The 21,035-nt window shown below is 50.1% G+C and overlaps 1 protein-coding gene across 1 annotated transcript; it reads right to left on the bottom strand.

Annotated features, from left to right (window-relative positions):
- Positions 1-32: 32 nt before the first annotated feature.
- On the bottom strand, positions 33-20,861 carry LOC114853471 (capping protein, Arp2/3 and myosin-I linker protein 3-like). The gene is made up of 40 exons (XM_029146882.3): positions 20,630-20,861; positions 17,999-18,093; positions 15,946-15,996; positions 15,810-15,869; positions 15,307-15,428; positions 15,134-15,228; positions 14,875-14,945; positions 14,686-14,759; positions 14,543-14,618; positions 14,379-14,467; positions 13,774-13,868; positions 13,589-13,675; positions 13,218-13,327; positions 12,990-13,067; positions 12,816-12,892; positions 12,226-12,330; positions 12,068-12,137; positions 10,859-10,940; positions 10,686-10,782; positions 10,432-10,486; positions 9,802-9,974; positions 9,617-9,685; positions 9,170-9,263; positions 8,471-8,569; positions 8,261-8,380; positions 8,063-8,176; positions 7,814-7,989; positions 7,606-7,693; positions 7,413-7,532; positions 6,238-6,304; positions 5,780-5,967; positions 5,473-5,552; positions 3,854-4,030; positions 3,098-3,296; positions 2,266-3,001; positions 2,054-2,160; positions 1,796-1,919; positions 1,094-1,165; positions 854-961; positions 33-685 (listed from the first exon to the last, which is right to left on the bottom strand). The coding sequence occupies exons 1-40, from the start codon at positions 20,685-20,687 to the stop codon at positions 645-647; spliced, it is 4,599 nt and encodes a 1,532-aa protein (XP_029002715.1). The 5' UTR covers positions 20,688-20,861; the 3' UTR covers positions 33-644.
- Between the last annotated feature and the right edge of the window lie 174 nt (positions 20,862-21,035).

Below are 21,035 nucleotides of genomic sequence, written 5' to 3'. Positions count from 1 at the left end.
TCCTGTCTCTAAAAGAACGCATCCACAACAGATCTTTTAATTAGACTTTTATTCGTACAGTGACGGTGCTCATACATATTTACTTTTTTCTATAAAATATATCACCTTTAGGTTCCTGAAAGCAAAACTAGATATAAATCATCAAATTTCCTTTGATAAGAAGCAACTCATTTTTAAAGTGTCAACCACGACAGTCGACTTCATCAGCAGTCAAAAATGCTTTGTCGATTTAAGAAACCGCATTCTAAGAAAGAAACATTTTCCTTTTTCTACGAAGCCACAATGCTCGAGTTCTCGGCCGACCGTCCACCAACACAAAAGACGATGGTCATTTGGCTTTTATAAGGTAGCAAATACTTTAGCTTCAAAAAAAAAGTTGAGCAGTTGTTGTTTCTTTTGCATGAGAGGAAAGCAAACGCACAAACACAGTCAGGGTGAAGCCGAAGACGAAGGAACGTGACATTCAGGTGAGCGAGTGTTTTAACAGAAGTAGGTGACTGGTGATTTATGCTGTCTGCCATGTTGAGCTTAGACCTCGTCCCCTCCCTCCTCCTTTTTTCCTCTTGTTTCCTCGTTGAACGTGAAGCTCCACAGTCGTCATGGCAACGCCTTAGCTGGACAGCAGCAGGTAAACTCAGTGGGCATCACAAGAGCTCGCTGTGGCCAGGTGAGCAGCTGATGCTGTCTGCAGATCAGGGCCGAGAGGAAAATCGAATTAGGACAACGGTACGTGATCGCTGCTTGGTGCACGTTTGACCATTTCCCACTAAATTAATGGACTGCAGTGTCTGATTTCCACCTATGCGTAACATCTGCCACACACACAAACATAAAGAAAAACAGGGACATGTACCAGACGAGTCCAGAGACTTATTTCTGTTTTGGGGTAGTCTAGGTTTTTTCACGGGGGGTTTGCGATTTGGGGGCTTCTCAACGTTATTAGGGCTTTCCCTGTCAGTGCCTGAGTTCAGTGAGGACAGGAGACACAAATGAACAGTTAGATAGAGACAGCTTACGCACATATCAACATAACAACACACAAATTCCATTCACAAATATACAGAATATAGTGCAGCAGCCAGAGATGTTGTACCTGCATCACAGGACATGGCCTTCCTGTTCCTCTGTGGCTTCACTGGTGCCTGAGGTCTCAGTCCTTCTTCACCTGAACAAAGTGATAATAGTGTCACACACACACAATATCTTATTGAAATAATTCTATGTTGCATATCCATTGTTTGCTATAACTGCCTGAGGCCTGTGACTCAGTGACATCACCAAAGAGTCTTATTGTCTTTTAGTCAAGTCTTAATCTGCTGCCATCATGTAACTTATCATTAACAGAGATTCTTGATGCTGAAGCAGCCATTAAGTCTCAAGCTGTTTGCTCTGTGATAGACTGACTGAACCATCAGCTGTGAAAACAAAGCAATGGTTTAAAGAAACGTGTCTGTTTCTCATGCGTTGTTCTGCCCCTCATTTCGAAAATGAAAATGATGTGCTTCTTTGCAATCTCGGTGATGTAGATGGGCTGACTGATGCCGCCCTCATCTGCCTGCAAATACAGTCCCTCCTTCCAGCTGTGGAACAGCATCAACAGCTGATTTTCACTGAGCAACATATAGCAACTATCAACAGAATGAATGAGAAAAGCTCGTCTAAATCGTCTTTAGACCTGGATCTGCATTTATGTTGTTGACTTGTGCAGCTAAGATTTAGACTCCATTCTTCAATTATGCATTGCAAATAGAAATCTGATGCTTTATCTGTTATATTCTATTTCCAACACAGGTACCTTGACTTGCTGCTCTGTCTGGCAGCCCGTGTGCAGGCTTGTTACCAGGAGGTGGCACAGGCGGAGGCGGTAGGTTCCTTTCATTGGGGTCTTTTGGAAAAGTCACATACAAGGAAGTCTTTGGCTAAAGGAAGCAAAAAAGTCAAGTTTTTTTTCTAGATTTGCACCTAAACATCAATATAAGGTGCTATAAAAACAGAAGAGACAAACCCATGAAGATGGATAATTAACAGTATAGTAATAATTAATTAATACCACCTTTTCAGGAATCGGAGGAGGGTGGCCTTCTGAGTCTCTTCTTTTTCCTCGTTCTTTCTTCTCCGTCCTCCCAGAGTCCCTCTCTGCGTCTCCTTCCTCCTCTGTACCTACGGATTATAAAGAAGTGACTGTCACTGTTTGCGCATGCTGCCGGGAATCCAGTGAAATCCTCTCATCCAGCCTGCAGCGCATTAAAGATGACAGCAAAGTACCCGGTAGGACGTCGGCACTCTCGAGCCGATGCCTCTGCCTCAGTTTGGACAGGGTGGGTTTGCTGCTTTGTGGCGGGGGGTCGGGTTTAGACGCAGAGGCGACACCTCGACCTCCTCCTCCTCCTCCTCCTCCTCCTCCTCCAACGCTGCTGCTCCTCCATCCTTCGACAAAGCCAGCGCCTGTTTCCTGCAACTCCTGCTGGTGCCAGTCTGCAGCTGCTGCCTCTGGGCTCCTCAGAGGATCCGTTTCCTGTTTAGGTGAAGGCGTCCTGTCCGACGGATACGGCGGCAGCGGCCTTTGAGCCAAATGAAGCGCCTGCACTTGTCTGTCCGTCTTTCTGCCTGAATGTCTCCCTTCAGCCCACTGACTGTCGCCCTGCACGTCTGTGGTCCTATTCTCCGACCACGACCTGTCGATCTGTCTGCCACCCATCCACTGTCTTTCTATCTTTCGGTCAATCTGCCTCTGGGTGTGTCTGTCCACTGTCCATTGTCTGTCCACGTGTCTGTCTGGATGTCTGGTCTCGGTCCAGTACCTGTCTGTCGTCCTTGGCTCTACAAGCGTTCTTTCCTGCAGCCTGTCATCGAACCGCTGCCTCTCGACATGCTGATCGCTCTGCCTCGCATCCATCCACTGCTTGTCGGCTTGCAGCACTTCTGTCGTCCTTTGTTTGTCGTCCGCCCAGTACTTGTCTGCCTCCGCCGGCGGATCAAAGACAGCATCTGTTTCAGATTTCTGTCAAAACACAACGTGAGGAGACAGAGGAAATGACTGTACCCGAAGGCAAGTGCCAGTAAACGCAAGACTTTTAGTGGGTCACACACGGGCTACCTCTCTGGGGGAATAAAAGGGGTGTTTGCTCTCCCCCCCTCCCGGGTGAGGTATTCCTGGCACTGGAGGTGGACTCAGAACGAGAGGACTTTTCCCCTGGTGATCATTCATTTTCAAATCAGCCCCTTCACCAGGGGATCCAGCTCTGGCCGAGGACCTTGGAGGCTGGAGGAGCGTGTACACATTCTCTGTGGCCGTCCTGAAAGACGAAAGACACTGAACTCAGTTCAACATGTTCCAAATTCATAAACGGAACAATCGTTGAGACAGGGCAATTAGGAAAAAAATCACTTTTCTGGCAAAAACCAGCTCCCCTGCTATTCTAAGCTGTGTTTGACATGCGCCGCGTTTACTTCTAATCACTTGGCTGACTGTCGGATCCAGAGTTGAAGCCACCGGCTGTCGTCTACATCTGTGTACACACTCTGAGCGCAGCCTGCCTGTGCTTTGGCAGCTACCGGCCATTTCTTAAACCGACAAAGAAATAAGGGAGATTTAGAGCTGTATTTGTCGGAATATTTGTGGAGTTCAGTTTAGCTGACTGTCCTTTTTAGAACTGGGAAGACGATGTGAGGGCTATGGAATACGAACGAATACTTCCGGATGTAATTAGCGTTTAACCATATAACCCTTCAAATGTGTGTGTGTGTGTGTGTGTGTGTGTGTGTGTGTGTGTGTGTGTGTGTGTGTGTGTGTGTGTGTGTGTGTGTGTGTGTGTGTGTGTGTGTGTGTGTGTGTGTGTGTTGATGCACAGACCCCATGGGCGCCGTGGCGACAGCGTGACACCCATCTCCGTAAACCTCTGTTTCAGATTCCTGAAGTCCCTGATTGGACAGAGTCTGGTTCCGGTTCCTACGGAAACCAAAGATGGCCAGCATGTTCCTCCTCTTCTTCCTCCTCAGAGAGTGAGCTTTGTGCAGAGAGGAGAGCTGACTGAAAGAGACGCAGACAAACGCGCACGATAATCTTACATTCACCCCACGAGTTCTCTCTTGGTAGATCCATGTTTTCCAGTGTATCTGCTTTGCTTGTGCAAACCTCCTGGTGTTGGTAATAAATTTTTTACATTATAAATATAATTATATTGTAAGCATTGATGTAAGCTAATAATCTGCAGCCTGGTGGGGAGCAGCGTTTTTCTGATAAGTCTGCTTCTGGAGGCTCATTTATTCGGAACTACATTGATCTTCCAACACCGCTGTTTAAGCACACTCATTTCACATTTAATGAAATCTCCAGCTTCCGGTGACTACAGCCACATCCAATAACGCATCCGCCTTTGATCAACGGCGCGCAGTCACCGACAGATGTTTGTGTCGCGCAAAAAAAAGCTCCAGACGAGCAGCTCCAGCGCCGGGAAACCATCAAAGAGCAATGAAGTTAATGTTTTAACTGAACGAACTTGACGGACGGCAGATTCGATTGGCTTTGAATGCAACAGGACGAGGGAAAGAAGCCGAGCCTCAGCACGAGACTACTTCAAAGGCAGACAACACAGTGGTCAGAGAATACATCCTCCTTGAATTATGAAAAATAAGAACTCAAATACACGCCAATTAAAATAAGGCCTCGCCAAAAATGTGTGAACGTGCCGACTGTCAGAACTCAGCAGGATCCCAACAACAGAGGGGAACAAATTATTAATTTAAACACAAAATTCTCAGAGTCTGTCTCTTAAAAGTTATTCTAGTACAATGTGTTTGATGTGAACGTTTTCTATTAATCCCATCTCATGGGTTTCAGCCAATGCGTTACTGAATGAAGCTGATAAATGTTCCTCAACCTGCATATGTAATTCTGACATGACAAAAATAATTGAGCCGATGAACACACTTTCAAAGTAAGAGGAATAAATCCTGCATCTACAACAACAGAAAAAACTAGTTAAAGTAAAGTTATCATGCATGAACCTGCTTAATTTACAACCATGTTCAATGTTCTATTTAATTTTCTCACTCTACAACAGTAATTTGTTGGTCAGTGTCTGTCTTAGCTCTGAACCCTATCTCTTATATCTACTGAGATGATGCTGTCCTCAGAAGCTGTGAATTACGTTTAAAAAAAAACGAGTTGTAGAAACAGTCGTCGTGTCGTCGCTCACGGCAGCAATATTAGCACAGAATTGTAGGTTTGGATAAAGATGACAAACTGCTCACATAACCCGTCTCAGATAAGTCAAAAGCCTGCAAGCAGAAAGTCGGAGAACAGTAAAATAATGACTGCCTCAATCTAAAAACCTACTGAATGCCTCAAAACTGGCAGTAACTCAAAGTAAATGTGAAATAAACGGCGTGGCTAAAGGTTAGTAAACCTGCTGTAGAGTCTCTATGGTTTTGTCCAAAGGGAGACATTCAGGAGGCAAACGTGATGCGAACCTGTCGGGAAGGACTCTTTTGGTGTAGAACTCTGGGAGTCCGTCGTCGAGAGGGCTTATTCCTCCGTTTTCAGTGCAGTGCTGAGGGGTCAGAGGGGAAAACAAATGGATTATGCTGGCTGCCGTTTGGTGATCTAATCTGACTGCAGCCGTCCACTGTGTGCAGATTGCCTACGACAAAGCCAGCACATTAGGAAATAGCAAAATTCTGGATGGAGAGATATTGCACAATGAGCGGCGCCAGGTTTATACCGATCATCTCACATCTCACTAGGTGTTAAGAGGTGTGTGAATCAAACCCGCCTTACGGTCTCAGCAGGGAGGTGCCCTCCCTTGTGCCTCCGCGGAGGTCTCGGGCGAACGCGCGTAACGTGATGTAGAGGCAGACCCTGGGTCGGGAGCTCTGACAGGCCCTCCCAGGATGCCGAGCGGGAGAGCGGTGAGGAATACGATGGCACGGAGGGCGGTGGAGAGGAGCTAGAGTCGTCACAAAGACCTGGTGAAAGGATTAAATGAGACAAATTGGAGGAATTAGAGGAAGCCATCATTATGTTTCAAAGTTGCCCAAACTACTTTGAGATACACAGACTCAGACTTGGCCAGACAGACCCCGATTAAAACAGCCCATTAACAGAGTTTTCAGCCGGAGAGACGGGAAAGGGGAATAGGACTGAACAGAAAACACGCTAATGGAGCCCTGAAAGAGACGAGACGGGGTCAGAGCGAGACATGAAAGAAGGATAAGAGGATGTACAGCAGTACTCACTCAGCCTGGTGGAGACAGGTCGGATTCGTCTTGTTCTCGAGCTGCGCTTCTTAATGGCTATTGTGTCCTGGGAGGAAAAAGAAAACGGAGGCTGAGACGCTGAGGGATAAGTAGGTGGAGGGAGATACACGAGTACAGGGTGCATGTACAAAAACCCTCCCGGAGGTCAAGCTATCGTGTTTCTCTTAACACGAGAGGAACAGGCAGATGAACTACTGTGAATGTTAAATATAATCAATGACAGTTTAAAATACATTTTTGAAAAAGCTGTAATGCAACAGCAAACGCTGAGTATTGTATTCAATAATACTTAAATTCTAAACAATTGTATTCGAATCAACGTTTAACAGCTTCATGACTAATTTTTCTAATAAATGTAGGAGAAAAGCCTGGTTTCAGTGATCTGTGCTAATCTGTGAAAACCAGGAATTTGCAGGGAAATCAGGTTTGTGATATGCTCAGCTTTGAAAAACGCACAGCTGGAAAATTCTTGTGGGTTGTAGAGAAGACATCAAAGCTGAAGGTGTATCAAGGGGTAATGACAGAAGTGACTATGATGAAGACGGCCCCGGGCTCACGGCAGATTCACCAGATAATGTCAGGGAAAACGCTTTACTTCACTTTTGCTGGAGTTTTGTAAATATTGAGCTTCTCACTGCGTGTGTGTTTAAAAAAGCTCAAATTCCAGTTCAGTTTCCTCTGAGCACTCTAGATGATAAGCAACTGAGGTTCAGTTCTCTTTATGATGATAGATTAGCAGCATTAAACAGCAGATATTGCCAGTGTTTGGGCCGGTGGCCGTCACGTGCACACGCCTGTACAGATTCAATGCCAGTCAGTGAAAGTTTATAAAGGCCAGAGCAAAACTGAACTGACAAAACACCATCAATCTTAACGTAGTGAAAATGTCTGTGAGGAGGAGCTGGGGCTTTTCAAACTCTGACCTTTAACTGCAGCGATGCTGTCAAGAACCTCAGTGTAATGTTGGAAATGGGAGAACAGCTGCGATTTCATTCATCTCAAGTCAATCAAGCAAAGAAAACTGTTTTTTTTTTGAAGAACAAGTATTAAACATCCCACACAGTGAATAAACCACTTGATTTGAGTCCTAGTTCACACATGGTTTGAAAGCGATGACGGTGGAAGCGAGCCGATGCCCATTTGCAGACACTCACAATGCTGGTGCCGAGCTCCTCGTCCGTGATGTCCAGCGAGTCCCTGTGTCGGGTGAACCTCCAGGCGCCGCCGTCGTCACACATCCCGTCCTGGTGCTTAATGTGAGACACCTGCCGGGTCTGAAACAGAAGCAACAGTCGACTACGTCCTCTCCACGCGGGAGCGCTCACGCGGCGACGGCTTGGTGTTTACCAGGGTCTTATGGGTGGCGTAGAGCTCCTGCAGGATTTGGTCCACGATGGAGTTGGTGAGATAGGAAACGACCGACAGCTTCACTTCCCTGCAGAAGGTTGCATTAGAGAACGGGGGGGAAAATAGATGGGAGAAGGTTTGTTAAATGTGAGAGCAAATCAATACCCTGCTCATCAACTCAGACCTATTGCTGCTTCGCTGCTCTTACTCCAAGGCGCGGTGGATGTCCTGCGCTGCTCTCTCCATGAGGGCCGTCCTAATGGCGGAGCGAGGGATGGAGACGCGCTCTGAGACGGACGACAGCGGGGGGCTCAGCCGCTCGGCCGCCGAGGACGACAACGGGCACAGCTCGCGACAGAGCGCCACCATGGAGTCCACGATCACCTGCAACGGACGACAGGCGTCAGCCGGCCGGCCGGCGGCTCGTCGCTGCTGGGGGCGGAGCTCTGGCATCTACCTGAAGCTCCTTGTCCGCCGCTTTGGCGAGTTCCCCGGCCAGAGAGTCCAGCCTCTGCCGCACCGGCCCGTCCACCGACAGCACGTGGGCCAGTTCGCACAGCGACGGGTACAGCTTGGGGCGGCACAGAGACAGGAGCCACGAAAGGTCACGAAAGGTCAGCGCAAATACCGGCGCGGCGCACGTCGCGTCACTCACCGCGCGGGAGTTCCTGGCCTCCTTCAGCACCTGCTTGGCAGCTTGGACCTCGTCCACCTCGCCGGCGGCCCGCAGCGCGCACACCTGCTGCTGGACGCGCACGCAGAGGCGCTCCATCACCTTGGAAACAGACAGACGTGGGGCTCGTTAGCGGCTGACGAGGGAGGGGCGAGCGAGCGAGAGAGGGAGGGGCGAGCGAGCGAGCGCTACCTGCTCGGCCGTGCTGGTCACCAGGCCCTGGTGCAGCCGCAGAGCCTGCCTCTGGGAGAAGCGCTGGGTCTGGTTGTTCCTCACCAGAGCGCGTTGGATCTGCGCAGGAGAGTCGTGAACAGAAAGCGGACAGAGGGACAAACTGGCTGAAAGGAGAAAACGCATTTCACAGGACAGGAACTCCACTCCAGCTTCAAGGAGGAGGTTAAGATCAGTTTTGAATGTCCTCGGTGACGTTTGAGGTTTAATTACTCTTCAAACTTCCAACTGAAGTAAACACACAGACGCAGCCAAATATATCGACTAACCGCCAGCGTCTGCTTATCACGTAAAGCTGCTTATCTTGACAGCAATAATTACGGCAACACTTCAGTGGAGAACCAGCAACTGGGGATTTATTTATTTATTTCCCTGCAGAAACATCAAACTTAAGGATCTTCACCTAAAGTCTGGAGCCGTACATTAATCACCTCTGAAACGCTGCTGTGCTGATGTTTCATTCTGTTCCTAGTGAGCTGAAGGACTTTCTGCGGACTGGTAAAGTTTGGTTGGCTCAAAGTGAGTTGGACTAAAACACAAAAGCTTCTCCACACGTGTAGTGAATCTACACTGCACGACAACGCACAGCAGTTACACACTAGAAGGATCTCATCAAGCCTCTGAGCTGTGACTGAGCTATGAAATGACTCTGCTGCCAACCTTGGTCAGTGCCTGCTCCGTCCTGTCGGGGGCGCTGCGGTACGCCTGGCTGATGTCGCTGAGGGGGAGGGGCATGTACTGCAAGGTGAAGTTACTGAGGAAGAGGAAGAGGAGGGAAGAACAGGGCAACGGTCGCGTTACTGGAGGAGACTAAAAACAGATCATGAAGTGGGTTACACATTCCAGAGAAGGTTAAAGTCAATATCCCCACTGGCCAGAGCTCATCCCAAAATATCCCTACGTCACACAACGCGTGAGTAATACTTTGATCTGTGCAACCATGTCATCCGTAGCCTAAAGGTGGGTCTGGACAATTAAAGATAGTGGAAAGCAACAATTACATTTACTGCAGATTGAAACATGGTTAAATGTTCCAAAACAGAAGCATTTTTCTACAATCCCAGGTTCTGCAGATGTGTAAGACACGTGATACATTCGTGCTCTTACTGCTCAAGCGCCCGCGCCACATCCAGGAATCCAGCTGCGGAGGTGTTGTTGCGATCCCATGTCACACTCCTGCGGGGCAGAGTCATGAGCCGCGCTCAGCATCAACCTCCTCACAGAGCTCAAGCTACAACCACCGACACAGAACCCCCTCCCCGTTCCCACTCATTAGAACCCCCCCCCCCCACCTGAGCGTGGTGTTGATCTGCAGCGCTTTGCTCAGCATCTTGGCGCCGATGTCGTCCATGCTGTTCCCGCTCAGGTCCACCTTCCGCAGGCAGGTGTTGCTGCCGAGGGCGTTGACCAGCATGGTGCCCCGCGAGCGCAGGCGCGAGTCGCTCAGGGACAGAGACTGGAGCGCCTGGCGGGGAGCAAGCGAGGTGCGTTTAGGGTCCGGACGGGAAAAAAAATACACAGGCAAGGTGGCAAAAGCGGGAAGTCGAGGGGAAAAAGGAAAGAAGTGAAAGTTAGGAGCGATGTGACCGCTCGCAAAATTGACTTAACATGTTGTATGTATGAATTATTCACTGTGTGTGTAGTGATACTGATGCCCACGAGGGACCAGAGTAACAGTAATAATTGATGATGCACTCACACGTCTGCAGAGAAGCTTTATGCAAAAATAATGTTCCCACGAAGCCAGAACCTCTACTGCGAGCGTGCTTAACGTCATTTCACTGTTTTCATTTCCACCCCAGCAACATATTTAAAGTCCCATTCTGATGATTTGTCAGGGATTAAAACTAGCGCCATCGAACTGTGTAATCGGCATCTCGCAGTGCATTATTACGAGCGCGGGCTCCCATGTTAACACTCACACATTCCTCCTCTTGTATGAGTTGAACCAGTTTCTGCAAGACTTCATCCAAAACCCTGCAGACAGAAAAACAAGGCAGACAAACACAGAGACGAGGCTGGAGGAGCTGGCGTGAGTAATTTCCTACTGCCAGTGAGCTGTCTGCCTGAGGAGCGGGGTGTGTGTGTGTGTGGGGGGTGCACACAGCTATGCTGCTACGGCGCACGCAGGGTGCTCGCGTTGCCAAGCGGCCGTGACGTGACCCCCCGACAGCACCTGTTTTTGATGTTGAAGTTCTTGCCCAGGTGAAGGTGTCTGAGGGAGGCGTGTCTGGAGAGGGCCGGCAGCACCGTGAGCAGGTCGGCGTCCAGACCTGTCGGCCGACGCACAGCGTTAACGGGCCGCTGAACGACAAAGAGTCAAGGTCACGGGAGGAAGCGGCGCCGTACCGTTGTCGGAGATATCCAGCGTGGCGATGGAGGAGACTCGGGGGAAGAGCTCCTGAATCACGGCAGCTCCTGCAGCTCGTAGCTGGAGATAGAGAGAGAGAGAGAGAGACGGGGAATCCAACACGTGCGCAGACATGAATCTTCAGTCATTTTTGGCTCAGTCTTGGGGGAAATGTTCTATTTTTCCTCCGTGAAGTAAATTCATGGATGCCTGTTTTATGTCTCAACACGCCGTCTGAAGGTTCTCTGAACGATGAGGCTTTGGTTGTGATGTGCTGCAGCTTTGCTCCGTGGTAGGGAAACATCTGCCTCTTGTTAACTTACATAAGTAAATGCACGCATATCCTCAAAGTGTAGGACGAACAAGACAGAACAGCTGGAATGACTTAGTGCTACAATTAGCGACTTCATGATTGTATAAAAGAGCAAAAAGTTTTAAAAAATGTACTAAAAGCAAGTTGGATTGTTTAGTGAAAAAGGGAAATATCTGCGTGTTGAGCTGTTGAATGCTAAACTATGTGATGTAGTGATGAAGTGTGTCTGTGCTGGGCCCACAGCCTACGTAGCTCTATCACAGCTTCATCTTATCCATCTGTCTGCCGCATTGTGCTGGGTGGTGGAGCGTCGGCATATGTGTGTGCGTTTGTGTGGGTGTGGTGTGTGATTGAGTCATCGCCACCAGTAGACACTGTAGTAATAGAAAAAAAATAAAAAAAACAGGATGAAAATAAGCAAAAGAAGATAATAGATGAATCAGATCAGCAGATTTTATGCAAGTTGAAAAAAATCCCTGGTCCACAATCATCAAAGAAGCCTGAGACACTAATGCTGCTATTAGCCCACTGTAACAGAGACGGAAGCAATTAGAGACTAACTCAACACTCTTCTAAACTCCTCACAGGCTCAATAACAGTTAAACAAACAGGCCACTTACTTTCTATCTATTTCACGTGGCTAAAGTCCTTTCAAAGTGACCGACAGCAGAGACTCTCCTTTGCTCCTCACTGGGAATTCTGGAGCCTGGCTGCTGTGGTGATTAATGAGCTATTAAATACCAAAGCGAGCGGTGGGTTCACAGACACTGGTTGGGGGGTGGGGCGACGGCTAAATATTGATTGTAACAGCTTTAAGTACATGGAGTGTCCAGCCAGCTGAAATCAGGATACCTGTGTATGTATGTCTGTGTATGAGGATGTGGCGGCGTCTTACCTCACAGCCACTGATGTCCAGGTAAAGGTCGGTGATGTGAGGGTTGGACGTTAACCCTGAGAGCAGAGCCCTGCAGAGAGGGAGAGGAGTGGCAGCTCGGCACAGGAGACCGTTTTATGTGCATTAAAGGTGAGCAGAGGCGGACGGAGCACGAGTACCTCAGAACATCAGGAGGCAGCTTCATAGAGGCCAGGCTAACGTGAGTGAGGCTGAAGGCTGAGCTGAAGAACTGACGGAACAGCGGCAGCGTGTCCTTCACTTTTCTATTGAATGGGGGGGTGAAAAAAAACAAGATTAAACAGAGGAGTCGTAGAAGTAACTAGATAAGAGGAGACAGAGTGGGCTGTGGAGGAGACCTGCCACACGGAGGAGACGCAGTGTAAATGTGAGACGCAGCCATGGGTGAGCGATGGCGTGAATATAGCTTCGGTGTGTTCAGAGGTGGGGGGGGGGGTCAAATAATAGATAACTCTGCTTAAATATTCATGAGGCTTATCTATGCAGACGGTACAGAGGGTTCTGGCTTTAAATGGCGGCAGACGCACAGTGTTGCAGCGATTCCCACAAAGCCCCTTCCTTATTTTCCATTAAGGAAGCGATTCAGATAATGACCGAGCACAAAGAGAGGAAAGCCGGGGGGGGGGGGGGGGGGGGGGGGGTCAAGGCGCAGGGGCATTTAAGGCGAAACGACTAAGGCTACGGTGCCGGGATTCAGATGCGCAGCTGCAATCTTAAAGATGCGACTAACCTGTGGGAGAAGGAATTTTTGGAAAGGTTCAGAAAAGAGAGATCAGCGCAACACCCCCTCAGAAGAGCCCCAAATAGCTGCGTGAGACACAGGGCGGAAGCGGCGGTTAATTTGGGCAGAGAGAAATGCGCTTGTGCATAAACATCTGAGCGTCCCGCGCCGTCGAATGCTCACCGAGTCCACGGAGCAATCGGTGCCGGAGAGATCCAAGTGGACCAGGCAGTTGGGCTGAGACAAAAAGAGATACATGTTCTGCCAACGGGAGGAGAGAGAGAGAGAGAGAGAGAGAGAGAGAGAGAGAGAGAGAGAGAGAGAGAGAGATTATATTAAGGTGGCGGAAAGTGCACAGAGACAAAAGAGACAGCGAATGCATTTGTTTCCAGATGGGCTCTCCGTTCTGACCGAGGCGTCCTCCCCCGAGAGGACTCCAGGGTTCTTGCTCAGGTCCAGGTGCAGGAGGGAGTTGGAGTACTCGTCGCTGGAGCACAGAGCCTGAGAGAGAGACACCACCCCTGAGTAAGAGAGAGAGAGAGAGAGGGAGAGAGAGGGAGGGAGAGAGAGAGAGGTGTAGATGGATACAGGAGGATGGAGGAAATGAGTTTCAGAAGCCTCTCATAGCATTTTGTGGCCTTATATCATGCACACATATACAGTAGCAAAACGACACAAATACAAACAGCCTGTTTATTATTATTTGAGCTAATTAATTTCTACATTGATTTGTTGACATCGCTGGACTGTAAATAGGAATATGGAAGAGGAAAGGCCCCGACCTTTGGACGTGAGTGAGGTCTTGGAGAGGTTGAGCAGACGGAGCCCCTTACTGAGCCGACACACCTGCTGGATTAGGCTGGACACCCCTGCGTGACACACAGCGACACGCGGCATCACCACGCGTGATAGAGTAGAGCCACAGCCTCCTGTGAGCTGCTGTGGGACCAGGAAGGAGACACGGTACCTTGGTTGTCCAGCGAGTTGTGGGCCAAGTTGAGGGAATGGATGACGGAGGCCGGGTTCTCCGACAGCGCAGCCGACATCTTTTGCGGGAAGTCTCTGCAAAGTGGTTCCACAGTTACAGCAACTGCGTGCAGTTTAATTTGAAAGTCGATCACAAGATCTGAGAGAGAGAGAGAGAATGTCTCCGAACGCTTAGGTCTGACTTACAGCTTAAATTATTAAATTCACCAAAACACTGGATCCTACTGAGCGATACCCTGTACTCTGTAGGCATCCAAGCAGGCAGGAGCCCGTCGCCATGTCGGCGGCAGCGTGCGTGCATATGACCGCTTCCCGGAGGAGCTGCGCGCCAGCGTAAGCGCTCACGTCAAAGCCATAAATGTGTCAATAATAAAGATGAGTCTGTTTATTTCTTTGGCAGCGCTGCGCAATTCCCATCACGCAGGTCAGCAACAGTGTTTTTCATCACATCCCCTGATCCTTCAAAGCCACTTCCAAAGTTGGAAACAGAGACCCAGAACCAGGAAGTCCCTTCAGAGACAGATATTCGCACCACATGCTATTACACATACAACGAAAAAGAACGTTAAAGGAATTAAAACTCACGATTTTAAGCCCGCGTTCTCCAGCGTGATCTCCTCCAGGCTGGAGGACTTGCTGACCGTGTGCAGGACCTGCTCCGTGACCTCTGACCCCTGATGAGAAAAGGTGCGTTCAAGTGTAGTCCGTTCAGTTTTGGAAGCGGTGCAACAAACGGCATTGACACTCACAATGCGCAGGTCTTTGCAGTAGAGCTTGGTGAACCAGGTGTTGTAGGCCATCGATGCAACGATCACAGCCAGGTCCCTGCGGAAGGCAGACGTGAGGTACACATTTGGACCGGGCTACTGTCTGACCGCTCCTCGCCCCTCACCTGCTCTCCAGGTGGCTGAAGTCCAGCAGGTTAAACTCCCGGTTGTCCTGGGAATGGTAGATGGTGTCCACGTCCTGGAAGCGGCAGGAAACAGCAGCCGTGAGCCCGTTTGCCGCCGCGCTCATTCGGCGCATAGCGCTCGAAAGCACTCACGGCAGAACAACACAGGCACAGTCCCACAGCGCTTACCCACTGCACTTCCTCCTTGCAGCTGATGCCATTATAGTCGCACAGAGCGGCGTAGGTCTCTGAGAACCCTCCTGAGAGGGTAAAAGAACAAAAATGTAAATCTGGGATGACGCGAACAGCTGCTTCCTTCAGCGACGCGCAGAGAAGAAAGGGGATGAAATGAACCGTTTTCCTCAACAGATCGATCTTTGAGTCGCGCGGCTGAGAACTTTTAACAAGAACATCTGGGCGCACGTGCACGTGACAGTGTGTGTTTTACCACAGGCCCGCTGCGTCTCCACCGACGTCTCCGAGCTGGGCGAGTACTTCCTGCTGCCCTCGGAGAGGTCGCTGTCCGAGTGGCAGATGGAGGGGCTGCACCAGAGAACGCAGATGCTGGGACGTTGCTCTTTCTCAACGTGGCTGAGGTCAAAGGTCAGACGGGAGACTTACGCGAAAATGGAGTTGTTGAATATTCGAGACAGGGCGAAGTTGATGTGGCCGACGACATGGTTGAGGTGCTCGCGCGACTCGAACCTCAGGGAGTAGCTGGACTTGTCCGTGTCAATGATGACCTGCGGAGGAAACAGACCAACAGAGGGCTGTTAATGCATTTCCGCTCCACAGCCCATAACCTCCAGCCTGCAGCACCATCAGAGCTCCACTCAACAGAGCATTTGTTCTGTCCAGATGCTGACTGGGAACCATCCATGTGCACTTGATGATTTAATTGGTGCCAATGGTGCATCTACTAACGAGGGCCAATACTTATGTAATTTCTTGTTTTCTGTTTCTAATTTTGATGCTTCATAATAAACTCTCTCTATTATAACACAAGGCTTCTGTTTACGTTAAGCCAATTAATGTGACCATCCAAATTAAAGGTAAAACCCTGAACACCTCTCTGTGCTGTTTGACTGGTTCTCATCACCATCTGTGGGGACACGTGTCCTTACCTGGTGGTCGGGGTGGGAATTCAGAGCTTGGATCTCCAGGAAGTTAAACGTGGACTCAACCTGTCGTTGCAGAAGACATAGAAGAGTTCAGCAGCACTGGGAGACAAAAGCGCCACGCTTTAATAAGTGAGGTTACCTTAGCGGGAATCTTTGGCACTAGGAAGTAGAGGCGCCATGTTGTGAGGACCTGGAAACGGAGAATAAAGCAAATTGAATCAAGATTGCAGAGAGGTTCAACTTTCCAGTCACACTCCAGCAGGCGTTTCCATGGTAATGATAAGAGGGTAATGCGAGGTCCTTTCAATATTCCTGTATTGATTGAGCTAAAAGCCCCGTACGTCGGAGGCACGCTGTCTAACATTAATAGATGATCGCACGGTGATAGAAGCTGAGGAATTACAGCGCGTTGTAGCATTAATCACGAAATGCATCGCGTTACATCTGCAGTGGGTAAAAGTTCAGCTGGTAACGTAAGTAAGACGTGGTCGGATGAATCTTTTTCATGAGTGGCAGCTTGCTTTTTTTTTTCGTTGGCATTTGAGCACTGCCCTCTGTTCCTTCTCCTCCCTCCTTCTGCTCTGTCACTCCCAATCACTTACTCCATTCTCTCAGACGGCCGCTGTAAAAGACTCCCTGCGGACGCAGCTCGCGCCCCCCCGTGACCCCTCTGGAACGCAGTAATTAAATTATAGCTCTCCCGCTCCGCCGTTACGCGTTCTGGAGAGCGGCGCTCGACACGCGAGGACCCCACGCCGACGGCCTCGCAGCAAACGGGGTGTTGGCGTGCGAAAAGCGACGGGAGGCGCTTCGTCTCGAAGGCTGTCTGAAGGAGCTGATTAAAAGGACCAGATTGTATCACATTACAGCGATGAGTCGAGGGGTTACGGCTGCTAGTTAAGAGACAGAGTATGAGTCGACGGCGGTAAATCATGCTGATGCTGCAGACTCTGCCACGCGATATCGCACGCACGTCACCAGGATGAGTTCACCGCGTGTGACAAACAGCGCGGTGCAGCCGTGATCGGACCTGTCACCTCGTAACCGGCGGGTCAGCCTCCATCAGCTGGCCATTCTGAGTCGCCTGTAGCTGAGTGAACGATGACCTGCTGCAGTGGATAATGGATGGATGGATGAAGCTCCTGTGGCAGAAACCCTCAAACGCCGCCCCAGCGGGTCGGATCGAACCACGGACCGTTTCCCCCGCGTCTCGTGTTCGCGCAGCGGGAGCGAGAAGCCCCGGTTCACCAGCCGGGGTTTTTCAGAAGCAGCAGTAAATGAGACATGCGTTGGAAAGAGATTACTGGAAAGATGCTTCGGAGAGATACACATATCAAAGTGTCTGAATATCAAAGGCGGTACATGCAGAAACACCTCCTGACTGCCCATGCTCGCCACGGGATGAATCACCGAGGCGGGCGCCGGGGGAAGGAAGGCGCTGCTCTGCCAAGGCGCGGGAGCCGCTCGGCCGCGGATGAAAGCCTGGCGCTGCTCCGCTGGGGCATCGCAGCGGAGCAGCGGGAGTCCCCAGCCTTTAAGCAGCGTAAAACTACACTGACGCCGCCGAGGCCCGACTGGGAACTGTGTGGGAGCCGGGTTTTCCAGACATGCCGCACATAAAGGAGCGCTTGATCGATAGACCTCTGCGCCCGGTGCGTGCGGCGAGACGCTCGCCTGCACTCGTAAAAAAGACGCGCCCGCCTTCTGCAAAGAAGGGCGTTTATCCAGCGTCCAGCTCATAATCATAGTGTCCACACGCTGTAAGAACTGATTGGCCCAGATTTTACGCAGATAGCTGGCTTAGCTCCTGTCACGCAAACAGAGCCTGTGTTGCTCTGTCCCATTTTCTGTGATGAAAGCGCCCCCAGAATCAAAGGCTATGAGCTGCTGGGCCCCCCCCACTGTGGACACAGCGGGGCTCGTAGCCACAGAAGAATCCACTGACGCTCCCACACACACGCTCTCTGGCTAATATTCACTCTGCGGCGTACAGTAACCGGGGCAGCAGCCGTAGCGCAAGCAGCAAGCGGCCGCTGAAGACTTCAAATCCTGGGAGTTCTGCCTTCGTTGCCATGGAAGTCACCCGTTAACATCAAAGATGCTGCACATACAGTACACGGTGGATGCGCCCCGTCATGTATGTGCTAGCATGAGCGCTGCTGTAACACTGGCCCGTCAACACAGCAACTCACTAGAATCCTGTCCTCCGTCCTGCCGTTTTTGAAGTCGAGCTTGATTCCACGGACGAACTTGATGGATGACTTTTCCACAATCTTCCTGATGCTCTCTGTGGATGAGACAGACGAACACTGTCGTTAGCAAACACACAATCAAGGAGCTCGTTTGTCTGTTTTCTTTAATAGAGCGAAACACAATTTTTGCAATTCATGTAATAAAAAGAAACCTGCAGGTTTTCAAAGTGCGCTGCTGTTGTTTCCACTTCTGTTTTCTCTTATTGCAGCTGCAGGTTTCACTGATTTAAGCCCAGGAAAGGAAACCGACTCCTGAGATAATCCATCACAGATAAGATCATGCCTGCCTGTGTTTGTGTAACGCTGCATTATGCCGCCGCCTGATGCTAATGCAAATGTACAGGAAGTCCGCACTGATTTAAAACATGAGCGCCGCACAGTGATACCACAATAACATCACTTTGACGGACTCATAACCCGACAAGGTGCCCGCTACACAGGACCACCCGCCCCTGGTGGCTGGTTTCCACCCAGCACCGTCACAACGTTAACCACCCTGACCTTTAGGCCTGTGCTCACATGTCATCTACAAGGTTATTTCTCTGCCTTTCGTTGAACAGACCTTTCAGTTGATAAAATAATTCAATGAACTTTTTCTGTGCGTATCCTAAGGATTATAAATGAGTTACTGAGTTAGCCCCCCCCCCCCCACACACACACACACACACGACACCATGACGCTGTATGTGTATGCCAAAAGACTAATAGTGCTCCCGAACACAAACAGCCTTTAGCCGAACGCTGATGAATGAGTGACACTTTCACCACAGGGGTTTTACTGAAGCTGCTGTACCTCATGGTCTCATCAGAAACGTCCACAGTATGTTTCTGTGTCATCGCCTCATCACACAAGCAACATGACCCGTCCAGGCATCAGCGGACATGATGCACTCAGGACTGTTCCTGTTGGCCAGCGCGTGTGTGTGTGTGTGTGTGTGTGTGTGTGTGTGTGTGTGTGTGTGTGTGTGTGTGTGTGTGTGTGTGTGTGTGTGTGTGTGTGTGTGTGTGTGTGTGTGCCTGACCTGCGTGCAGCACACAACCCGCCTGCTGTGCCAGAGGAGCAGTCTTAGTCATAGAAAGGGAGCGTGCCGCACACACCAGCACACTATCACAGCGGCGTACAGTAGCCGGCAGGAAGTGCGCGGCTCAGGCTCGTCATTGCTGCACAGCATCCTAATGAGTTTAGGAGAAATCAGTACTGAAGGTGGAATAATGGCATCTGGCGATAGAGCTGATACTATTGTCACGGCTACATACTGTACTGTACAGTAGGTCTGTGTTGAGGCACAAGATGAAGTAGATGGGTTACATATTTATCCAGGTACAGGAGTTTCCTATGTTTCCTAATGTGCACTTCCCACATTACACATTTTAGGCACCTTTATAGAGATTTAAAGATTGTCAGTGTTCAGGATTCAATTTAATTAAGTAAAACAATCAGGGTAAAAGTATCATAAAGATGCTGCGTGAACTTAAACAATGATATGTCAGCCACACCCACATTTGAGTACAAACAGTGACTGAGTTTTTGAATGCGGGAGTATTTTACTGTATACTGATGCTTGAGGGAGCTGCAGGCTCACTGAGCCGGTGCTCAGCTTTCATTCGGATATACAGTGAAACTGACAATAATCCTATCCGTCACCCGAAGCCATGCCAACTTAAAGCCCACTCAGGTGACCTTGCGCAGGCCGGGGGGGCGCCGGGGTCACGGCAGCCCCCTGTGCTCCCCTGCAAGAGGCGATGGAGCTGCCTAGCAGGTGAGTGAGAGCAGAAGCAGGGAATCCACTGGATTAATCATCACAGCGCGCCTAATAGAGCTATTAGGAGTAATTAACACAGCAGCAGAGTCCCTGCTACCCTGGGCATGTGTGCGGTGGGCGTGTGTCGGGATTGTGCACATTTTCATTTCAAGGCTGTGACTCTGACGTGCCTAAGCTGTTGCTGTTTGAGAAAAAAAAAATGCATAAATATTCGTGAACTATGTCTATTCCGGTCGTTTCGTTGGCAGCGTGCATCCATCTTCATCGCTCTCCCTCACTCTCGTCACTTTCGCACGCACGTGCACGCGCGCAATTACCGGCTGGCTGCAGAAAACAAAGATAAAATACTCATGGGCTTCGCTTTAAAGGGGAAAACTGTCACTGTGAAATAGGTGTGTTGGCAAAAACGTGCAGAGAACAAAACCGCTCTCAGACCCACGAGGACACACCATTATCCACAACGCCCCTTTTCCCTCTCTGGCCTAAGGCTGGGGTTTTTATTACCCGATCATTCCCGAGGGGCAGATACGAAGCGTGGTATATTTCCTTGCACTTTAAATAATTAATCTGCACATTCGGTCGTTTTCATGCACTGACAGGAAAAAGCAAAGCCTCCCCGGGAAAGCTTCAGGACGAAAATACAAAAGGTGTAGCTCAAGACAATCACCCAATGCGTCTGTTCAGTCGCAGCCTTCGCCAGACGCGCGAGGGGATAAAGCATCCCAAGCCCGAACGCGGACACGCCGGGAACGGCCGCGGCCGCGGTCCGCAACAAGAGCCGAATGTCCAGGCGGCAGCCTTTACCCACCTGTGATATCCTTGCTCACGCTGACGAAACCAGAGGCGGTGATCTCTTTAGAAGCCATGTCTGTTCCTCTCTCCTATCGCCACCCCTCCTCTTCCTCCTGCTCTCCTCCTCCTCCTCCTCCTCCCCACCGGCTCGCTCGCTCTCTCAGTAACGGACAGAAAGGATGGTCTCTCTCCCAGGCATTCCGGCAGAGCATCCGACTGCCCGACACGCTTCCTGGAAGAGACCCTGTGGATGTTGGGAGGTTGGGGATGTGGGAGCGACGCGAGGTGAAGGGAGGGGCCGAGGAGGCGGAGGGGAGGAGGAGGAGGCGGGGATCGATGCCTGATAATGAGGCTGCTTGACAAAGCGAAGTGCACGCGCGAGTTTGACGTGGTCGCATCTTGGCCGCAAAAGTTGATGAGGC

The sequence above is a fragment of the Betta splendens genome, chromosome 4 (assembly GCF_900634795.4).
Source record: "Betta splendens chromosome 4, fBetSpl5.4, whole genome shotgun sequence".
Classification (NCBI taxonomy): Eukaryota; Metazoa; Chordata; class Actinopteri; order Anabantiformes; family Osphronemidae; genus Betta; species Betta splendens.
This window is presented reverse-complemented; position numbering and strand designations above follow the sequence as displayed.